At 52.4% G+C, this 9449-nt stretch overlaps 5 protein-coding genes across 5 annotated transcripts in view; 2 read left to right on the top strand and 3 right to left on the bottom strand.

Annotated features, from left to right (window-relative positions):
* The window catches only part of BO80DRAFT_493892 (intradiol ring-cleavage dioxygenase), a 1457-nt gene extending 475 nt beyond the window's left edge, over positions 1 to 982 (top strand). Inside the window, exons 2-4 of the mRNA XM_025723843.1 lie at positions 47 to 417; positions 479 to 546; positions 620 to 982. Of these exons, the coding sequence (XP_025574962.1) occupies positions 47 to 417; positions 479 to 546; positions 620 to 829 (649 nt within the window). The 3' untranslated portion in view covers positions 830 to 982. The remainder of the gene's footprint in view (positions 1 to 46; positions 418 to 478; positions 547 to 619) is intronic.
* Positions 983 to 1211: 229 nt separating this feature from the next.
* On the bottom strand, positions 1212 to 2068 carry BO80DRAFT_435087 (alpha/beta fold hydrolase; the record flags this gene model as incomplete). The annotated part of the gene is made up of 2 exons (XM_025720897.1): positions 1212 to 1594; positions 1639 to 2068. 2 exons carry the CDS (start codon positions 2066 to 2068, stop codon positions 1212 to 1214), a joined length of 813 nt encoding a protein of 270 aa, XP_025574961.1.
* Positions 2069 to 2256: 188 nt separating this feature from the next.
* BO80DRAFT_94021 (uncharacterized protein) lies at positions 2257 to 3372 on the bottom strand. Its single transcript, XM_025724939.1, has one exon. It carries the CDS (start codon positions 3268 to 3270, stop codon positions 2446 to 2448), a length of 825 nt encoding a protein of 274 aa, XP_025574960.1. The 5' UTR covers positions 3271 to 3372; the 3' UTR covers positions 2257 to 2445.
* Positions 3373 to 3589: 217 nt separating this feature from the next.
* On the bottom strand, positions 3590 to 4815 carry BO80DRAFT_407702 (aldo/keto reductase family protein; the record flags this gene model as incomplete). The annotated part of the gene is made up of 5 exons (XM_025717815.1): positions 3590 to 3745; positions 3803 to 4175; positions 4269 to 4459; positions 4525 to 4592; positions 4740 to 4815. The coding sequence occupies 5 exons, from the start codon at positions 4813 to 4815 to the stop codon at positions 3590 to 3592; spliced, it is 864 nt and encodes a 287-aa protein (XP_025574959.1).
* A 641-nt stretch (positions 4816 to 5456) lies between these two features.
* Positions 5457 to 7381, top strand: BO80DRAFT_407700 (putative translation factor pelota). Its single transcript, XM_025717814.1, has 3 exons — positions 5457 to 5719; positions 5764 to 6252; positions 6305 to 7381. Exons 1-3 carry the CDS (start codon positions 5642 to 5644, stop codon positions 6947 to 6949), a joined length of 1212 nt encoding a protein of 403 aa, XP_025574958.1. The 5' UTR covers positions 5457 to 5641; the 3' UTR covers positions 6950 to 7381.
* The last annotated feature ends 2068 nt before the right edge of the window (positions 7382 to 9449 follow it).

The following is a 9449-nucleotide window of genomic DNA, read 5'->3' as shown; positions in this document are numbered from 1 at the left end:
CCCGCCCCGCCTCAAACCACCACCCATCTAACAGAAAGAATGATAGCCTAGTCGACGAAATAACATACACCCTCGCCTCCGAAGCCACCGACGCCCCCACCGCAACCGCCATCCTGGGCCCGTTCTTCCGCGCCGACACCCCCTACCGCCCCAACGGCGCCAACATCGTCCTCACCCCGCCGACACCCATCCCGGGCGAAATGGCCTACATGCACGGCCGCGTGCTGGACTTCGAGACCAAGCAGCCGCTGGTCGGCGCCACCGTGGAGGTCTGGCAGGCGAGCACGAATGGGTTGTATGAGCAGCAGGATCCGGACCAGGAGGAGTTTAATCTCCGGGGGAAGTTTCGCACCGATCAGGAGGGCAGGTATGCGTTTTATTGTCTGAGGCCGACGCCGTATCCGGTGCCGGATGATGGTATGTATCATCCCTTTTGATGGGTTGGGTGAAGTGAGGCTAATGGGTGATTGGTTTTTAGGACCCGCGGGTAAACTCCTCAAACTCATGGATAGACATCCGTTCCGGCCGGCGCATATTCATATTATTGTGCGTATAACCCCCTTTCCTTTTCCATGTATACCCCCCCCCAAGAAGTGAAGGCATACTAATATGTGGCAAGGCCACCTACGAAAACTACAAACCCCTCACGACGCAAATCTTCGATTCCAAGGATCAGTACCTGACGAATGACTCCGTGTTTGCCGTCAAGGACTCACTTATTGTGGATTTCGTGCCCCGTAAGGATGATCCTCAAGCTGGTCTTGAGTTGCAGTATGATGTCAAACTGGTGAAGGCGCCGGCGCCGGCGCCGGCGCAGACACTGGCGTAGGGAGGGGTGATTTGGGTGTGGTATGGTGGTGGTGGGGGTCGGTTTGGCTTTTGTATTGTATGTATGTTGTGAAGCGAATTATGCATTTTATTCATTGCATGGGCTTTGTTGGGTTTGGTAGGGGGAGGGGGAAAGGTGATCATAGGCTGTAAGTAATCAATGTTATACGGACAGGTCTGACCGCTTTTCAGCTGTGTTTTGGACTAGCTGGCATGTACTACATATTGCATCGAGTGAGTATAGGAGTTATGTAGTCAGTCGTGTTATTATCACTAATGGATAGAATCAATAGTGTTGTTAAATAAGATAGCTTGATGTATCATCCATAGAAATAGCCAATCTCCAAGACAACAATCCTATCAATACTTATACCAACTCTACCTCACCAAAAAGTGGTTGCCCTCATGTGAGAATCAGCAAACCTGGCAATCGCCTGTCCAACCGCCTCAGGCGCCTCCACGCAGTGCCAATGTCCAACGCCTCGAAGCACCTCCAAATGCCTGTTCTCGCTTGACACCCGCGCATAGATGTGTTGACATCCCTCCATAGATGCCGACTTGTCCTCCTCACCGGCGATCAGCAGGAACGGTGCTGTGATCGCCGAGTAGTCGATCATCGGGGCCGTGGCAATGGCCTGACACAGCACTGCATAACCCTTCGGGTTCTGGCCGATGAGCAGCTCGCGGATAAAGGCCTGGACCAGAGGGGAGCTGCGTGCCCCCGTGGCGCTCTTAGGGATCGTATTGGCCAGTGATTCCATTCCGTCTGCCAAGTCAGCACGAATAGTTACCAAGGTCAGTGTCACTTACCGGTGGAAGCGAGCTCGCTGCGTTGGGTCATCACCTCCGCCAGCTTCTCTGTCGGATGAGTAGGTCCGATGGCCACCACGCCAGCCACGCGATCAGCATACTCTGCACCCAAGAGCGTCACGACTAAACCCCCCATTGAGTGGCCAACCACCACCGCCTTAGGCACGCGCAATGCGTCCAGTACCCCGATCACATCTGCAGCGATCGAGGCAATGGATATCGTGCCACCATTATAGGGGGACCGGGCAGCACCATACGTATCGATGGTGATGCAACGATGGCTTGATAGATAGGGAATCACGGGAAAGTAATAATTCTGGGATGAGCCGAGACCGTGTATAAAGATGAATGTAAGGCCGTCGGCCGGGGCACCGCCCGGGTAGGTGTCGGCGTATGCGATTTGATGATTGTTGACTGTGATGCTCGGCATGATGGATGTTTTCCAATAAAGGTAGTAAGGTTGTTAGGGAAAGGAAGCTGAGATACTCCGTATGTCGGGAGATAAACGATCGGATGTGCACCTTAAGCAGACGTCATGCCGCCCGCCGCGGGAGCCTCAAATGGTGCACATTTCCGCCCACCTTCCCGCACCATCTCCCCTTTCGCCTTGTGTACTCCATACAGCACTACCAGCTCACCGAAATCCTAAAGATCTTCCTGTCTTCAATCCGTCGGATCAACGGCATCACGGCTCACGGCTCACGGCTTACAGCTCACGGCGGGGCAGCGCAGCATATCACCCGAGCCGAGGCACATCCGACCGGATCGCCATCGGGTCGGAAGTATCTCCAGTATAAATCATTCGGATCACACGGCTGCCAGCTCAACCAGCGCCTGTTCAAATTCCTCATCCGTGTCAAACTCGTGGCCAAATTCTTCCAGCAAGAGCGCCGTGTCATCTTGAAACGATTCGTACGTGGTGGGTGCGGTTGTGGCTGCAGTGGCTGCAGTTGGCTGGTGTTCGGTCTCCGCAATCTGGTTTGGCGCAGTGATAGTCTCGGTCTCTTTAATCAGCTCTTCATCATAGAAGATTGAGCAGTCGGAGAATTCATCCTCCCTAGTCTCCTGCTGCTCATTACCAGCATCGTCACGGTCACTTCTAACCTCGTCGCAAATCGTAGACTCATCCCTAGCCTCATCGCCATACCCCTCACTATCCGCCTCGGTCATTTCGTACACTCTAAAAGCTTCGACTGGCGAGGGATCAGGCACCTCCAAACTCTGAAGAAAAGCATCATCAATCTCCTCAAGCTCCGAACTTCCTTCGCTCCCATTCCCATCTCCATCCCCGTCCACCTCTGTATCCTCTCCCTCCCCCTGACTCTCCTTCTTCTTGATGAAATTAAACAGCAACGGCTGACTAGACGGCACACACGGCGCATTCGGATCGGGCAAACCCAACCGTCTCCGTTCCTCGCGCGCCCTGGCCTCTTTCTCCGCCTTTTTCTTCTTATTCGCGACTCGTTTCTTCTCCCGGTCGCGCAGCTGCTGGGCGCGTTTCTCGCGCTCCTGTTCGCGATCAATGCGCGCGATTTGCGACGCCGTAAACTCAAATCGTTTATTGCTGCGCTGGTAGCGGCGCCGCACGGTGCGGGATTTCTCGAGGATGATGCGCTTGGGTGGATCGGGCATGGTGGGCGGGGGGACGCGATCGTAATGGGTGGCAGGCCGACATTGGAGGAGATCTCGAGGGGGTCATGAGAGTGGGAGTAGAGCCATGAAGAAGGGTGGGTGTGCTTGCAGGTGTTTGTATAGTTGGGAATGCGGAAGGCGGCTGTTGCAGCGGCCGGGGATACGTTGTGCCGAGCGGATATCCCCTTTGGATGACGGCCACCTACCGGACTTGGATGCTTGGATATCTGGAATCTACCACTACATCACTTTAATATCTCTTAACACTAACATACACAGTTATCCCTCAGGAGTGATCCCGATCGCACCATCCCGTCACTCACAATTTCGAATCCCTCACCGGATCCCACGAAACAGGGGCATATTCCGCCGTCTGCAAACGCTTCATATCCTCCTCCGACAGCTCAAAATCAAACACCTGCGAATTCTCCACGATTCGCGCTTCCGTCACCGACTTGGGCAGCGGAACATATCCCTACCCAAACCCATTAGCCCATCCCCACCCCCCTTTACAAGGAATGAAATCACTCACCTTCTGCAAACTCCACCTCACCAACACCTGCGCCTCACTCTTCCCATACTTCTCCGCCAACGCCCTCAACACCGGCTCCTTCATCCTCTTCGCCTGCACCAACGGCGAATACGCCTCCACCACCGCCCCCCGACTCCTCAACCACCCCGCAATATCCTCCCTCGCGCACCACGGATGAATCTCATACTGGCCCACGGAAATCTGTCCCCCAACCCCACTGGTCTTAATATACTCCTCTAATTCCTCCAAATGCCGGATCCCGTAATTCGATATCCCCAGGGACCGGATCTTTCCCGCCTGTTGCGCTTCCACGAGTGCGCGCCATGCGCCTAGACGGCCTTCTTTGCCGCCGTAAGGGGCGTGGAGGAGCATTCTATATCCATCAGCCAACCCCATCAACGTAGAGATCATATACTGCTCCATGACAGGAGCAGAATAGAAAGAAAGGGGGGTGATGGGAACATACAAATCAATATATCCCAACCGACCCTTCTCCGCCGCAGCCAAACTATCCGCAATCGCCTCCTTGGCTTTCTCATACGACATATGCGTAATGGGGATTTTGGTGGTATAGAAGATTTGCTCGCGGGGGAGACCGGATAGTTGGATTGCGGAGGCGCATTCGGCTTCGTTGTTGTAGAGGGCTGCGCTGTCGATCTGGGTTGCCGTCGGAGCTGAGATGTGTTTTGAGGAGGAGGGGGTTGGTGGAGGGGGATACGTACATGCCTGTAACCGGCTTCTAGGGCCTTGAGGGTCACGGTTGTGGTGAGGGAGGGGGGACTGTTTGTTGCTTAGTTGTGGATTTCATTGTGGTTGGGATGGGAGGGAGGAGTACGTTTTGTAGACCTATACAATTCATTACATACTCCTGGTCAGTATGTACACCCTCCCAGACACCAGACAGTGAAAAGAAAGAGGAAGAGGAAAAGGGAGCAACATACCCCAAACCCAAGCACGGGAATCTCATAACCCGAGACCATCTTCTTGGTCGATTGTAGAGAAAGTGCAGCCATGTTGTCTCTGCAGTAGTACGTACTCTACTCAACACAAATCCAAGAATCAAAAAAGCAGTAGACAAGAAAAGAATCAAGAAAAGCAGCAAGTAGAGCAGGGAAGCACTAAAACTGGTCTAGGTTTCGAAACAGTTGATTTATACCTACGGCAAAAAGAACACGAGGTGAGATGAGGTGAGTCCCCGCCGGAGCTCTCTCATGCCGAATGATTTCATTTAGATAATAGGATTAATTGCTGGGTCGCCCCACGCCGATCTGTCTCCTCTTTTGCCCACGAGGCGAGGGGGTAGAGAGGGGACGGGATATGAGGAGGGGTTGAATCGGGGTGTGATGCTAGCATATATATATGTCTTTTTGATTTCTTCGCAAAGTTATGAGAAGTATGTATGATTAGTTTGTTATTGCGTATACTAACTAGTTAGTCCTACAGCTATGATATGTCATCGGAAGTGAGGAATGATGGGTATGCAACGGAAGCTACCTATCAGATGATCTTATCTCGGAACCAACCCCAACATCATTACTAACCAAGTAAGGAATCACCCAGGGCTTAGGTCTTAGGGCTCTCTTATCGATAAGATGCTGACACACTCGCTAGACGCTAGACTGCTTTGGGAGGTGTCCCGCATCCGCCTCGTCATCTGTGGTGGGAGAGCTGAGCGGAGGATTATTGACGGGCTGTTGGTCTGCCATTTGTTGGTGTTCTAGTACACGTTTGTGTCTACTTTATATATCTTGTTGACTAGAGTGAGAGGCCGTGTTTACCTTTTGCTTTGGAGGCTGTCTACTATTAAGCACTACCCCGCGGTGAAGGCCATACGGCAATATGCGCCTCATCAAGAACAAAATCGAGCACAATGGCTCCGGTACGGTGACGCTGTGTCCGGAGGAGCCGGAGGATATGGTATGTTATATACTCTGCCAGGTGGTGTGGTCTAACTTATGCAGTGGCACGCATACAACCTCATCCGACCCAACGATCTCCTCCGCGCCAGTGCCATCCGTCGCGTCACCTCCACCCAAGAGACCGGATCGACGACCTCCGCACGAGTTCACCTGATGCTGGAGATCCGCGTCAAGAACCTCGACTTCGACCCGCAGAGCTCGCAGCTGCATGTTAGCGGGACCATCGTGAACGAGACGGCGCATACGAAGATCGGACAGCACCATACGCTCGATTTGGAACTCAATCGGAATTTCACGTTGGAGAAGGAGGTCGGAGCGGACGGCGAGGGCGTTGGATGGGATAGTATCGCAGTGCAGATGTTGAAGGATGCGGTGGACGAAGGGGGCAACCGGAGAGCCGAGGCCGTGGCCGTGGTGATGCAGGAAGGCCTGGCGCATATTTGCTTTATCGGGCAGTTTCAGACTATCCTCAAGCAGAAGGTCGAGATGTCGGTGCCCAGGAAACGACATGGTGGGGGTGATCATGATAAGGTGGGTGAGATCGATCGGGCTTGAAGGTTAGGATGATGCTGACAGGGAATAGGGCATGTCCAAGTTCTTCCAGGTTACACTCGATACGCTGCTGCGCCAGCTAGAATTCAACACCAACTCCGCGGCACTCACGAGCAACGAGGCCGTTCGACCTGTCCTCCTGGCGTCTCCTGGCTTCGTGGCCGCCGGTTTCCAAAAGTACATCCAGTCGGTGGCATCCACCACGACGCCGGCACTCAAACGGCTCCTGCCCAGCATTGTGGTCGTACATTCTGCCTCTGGGTATCTCCACTCTTTAGCGGAGGTACTGCAGTCGCCTGCTGTGAAGACGATCCTCGCCGACACCAAGTATGCGCGCGAGACCAAGCTCATGGACGACTTTCTGGAGCAACTGCGCAAGGAAACCAACAAGGCGACGTACGGGCCCCGCGAGGTCGAATCAGCTGTCGACCAGGGCGCCGTCGGCCGCGGCGGCGGCGTGCTGATCATCTCCAATCGGCTGTTTAGGTCACAGGACGTGGCGGAGCGCAAACGCTGGGTGTCACTGGTGGATCGAGTGCGGGATATTGAAGGAGGCGAAGTGCGGGTGCTCAGCTCGGATCACGAGAGTGGAAGGCGACTCGATGGGTTGGGAGGTGTAGCGGCCCTGTTGACGTTTCCTATAGTGGATGATGATATAGAGGAAGACGACCAATAAAGCCTAGATCTGATGTCCTGATACATAGGATCTGTTGTTCCGGAGAATATTGTACATATCTATTTCTTTCCTTCTTGGAGCTTACCTTCTAATCACTGTGGGTGTGACCCGCAGGAGTAGGGTGGCATTGGACCTGACGGGCTGTCCAATATCCTGGATCTGATAGGCGGGCTATCTCTTCATATTCAAGTAGCTGGGCATGTTAGCCTTCTCATGTCAGTCTGATAGGAAGGCCCGAGGGATCTTCAATGACTGCCATCATTGTTTATTGCTGTTGGTCCGCGGTTTTCTACAGGAGGTTACTATGAGAGGGGAGCAAACCATCCTCTGGTTTGTATTAAAGATTTGTCATTCACTATTCAAGATTCTTGAGCGTGTGACTTCGCAGGCCACAGGAGTACCCTTCGTTGATTGCTACCACCGACATGGCTGGGTCATTTGGACTGGGGACTGGGAGGTCTCCCCCTACGGAGTACTTCACGAAGAACGGGTGCATGTTCAGCTCAGATTGACCATATCCTGCACAGGCAGGCCGGACTTCCGGTGCGTCCCATATTTGGCTCCTATACCCCTCTGTTAACGACATGGAGACACTTGACGGATCAACATCTGCAAATAGAGCCAAACAAACATCACAAACAAGGTAAACAGCCATTCATAGACGCATAGGATAAGGATGATCCAATCATGTAGTCCCTTAACTCGGTTCCAAACAGTGCAAACCAGTCAAAGTGGGCCCTGGCTTGCTGTCGAAGTATATCTCTTTCTATACTCCATCCAAAGTGGTGTCTTCCCACTCCTTCATTTTGAAAATCACTAAAATGGCATTCAATCGCATTGCTGTCTACGGTCAGCCCCATCGATCAAATCAAAAACCGAACCCTCGCCCTCTGCGAGCTGTCCCCAACCGGACATGATATCGTCGCGGCATTGACCGAGAAGTTTGGATCGCGGACACTCAGCGCCTCGGAAACCACACACTCCATCAATGACAGAGTCGAGACTGCCCTGTCCGCCGGACATCCGTTAGCGCTAGCATATTACTGTCGCAAGATATGGGGGACTGGGCAGCAGGTGGCCATGGTTGGGTCGGATGTGTGGGATCTTCCGCAGCATCCCAAAGCACTGCTTCGTGAATTGATTGCGGGCGGCCAGTTGGAAGCGTACCGTGGGATGCCTGTTCAAGTGGAGCAGCTTATTGCATCTCAGTTTGAATCGTGTAAATAGTTTCTTTATAGACTTATCGTATTGTTTGTTTTGGATATTTTCCAGACCAGTCCGTGATGCTTTGTTCGTGAGAACCACCATTCTTCCAAGCATCTAGGTCAACAACAATACGCCAAGGTAAAAGAACAACCCAAGTGATGTTTCAACGTCTGCACCCTGGTTCCTGCCCTGCAAAATCTGCACTGTTCCAACACATCCCCATCCCTCAACATACCCCCCGCAACGAAGATAGTCCGACTTGAAAATCTGGGATTGAGTCCCATGATACACCTCCCTACGTCATCCCATCAGAAAATGCCTTTGAAAAGTCATCTAGCCTTTTTTCCCCCCTCTGATGGAAAACACATTTGAATATCTCACCATCCTCCTATTCATCAACGATAAGGCATTAAAGATCGGGCATTGGGCGCGTATAGAAATGTCAAATGTCAAATGTCAAATGTCTCACTGAGTCAGTACCCTGACTATATAACTGCCAGATAAGTAAAGTACTTATCTACGTGAAAATGGATGGGATGCGGGGCTATGCATGTTTTACTTTGCTTTTTCTCTCTCTTTTCGTGATATACACTGCTGCAGTGGTATGTTTGTATGTAAGTGACAGTATGATACCTATCGCGGCAGCCACCAATTGATCAATCGATTAATCGACCTGTCAAGGAGCACTTAGTACCTCCCCCCCATCAACTGTCTGTACGGAGTACTTATAAAACTTCAACGAAGACTTTCTTTGTTGATCACTCGTCCTATACTATACTACAAGATGTACTAGATTTACTATACAACGACATATCCAAGCACATGTACTTTCCTCTAAGACTTGTGAGAGCCTTAGTTGCAGCTGTTTCATACCGCTCCCCAATTTGAACGACCATCCTATCGAATGTAAATGCGCTATCATCCAGGGTCTGTAAATCCCAACCGGCTAAATCCACCGACAGCGGAGAGAACATGAACATAGAACATGTACCACGTCCCGAACCGGGCAGCAGCACCAGCAGCAGGGGAAGTACGCTAACAGCGCAGTCACCCTTTCCGGGCGGCTATCTCTGGGGATGTGTTCTACGCCATGATCGCTTAGACGAAGTTGAGGCATTTCACAGGAATGAATCGAGTCATTGACTAGGCAGTCGGTGTAAAAGATACCATGGAGTCGGCTCGGCAATCCTTCGCTGAGTGCCGCGGGCAGGGAGGGAGGGAGGGAGGGAGGACATCCCTGCCGCTGCGGCTGAAAGGTGCATGTGCATGTGCATGGCATGGCATGGCATAGCAT

The sequence above is a fragment of the Aspergillus ibericus genome, assembly GCF_003184845.1.
Source record: "Aspergillus ibericus CBS 121593 unplaced genomic scaffold BO80scaffold_21, whole genome shotgun sequence".
Taxonomy (NCBI): Eukaryota; Fungi; Ascomycota; class Eurotiomycetes; order Eurotiales; family Aspergillaceae; genus Aspergillus; species Aspergillus ibericus.
The sequence above is the reverse complement of the archived record's forward strand: the minus strand, read 5'-3'. Positions and strand labels throughout refer to the sequence as shown.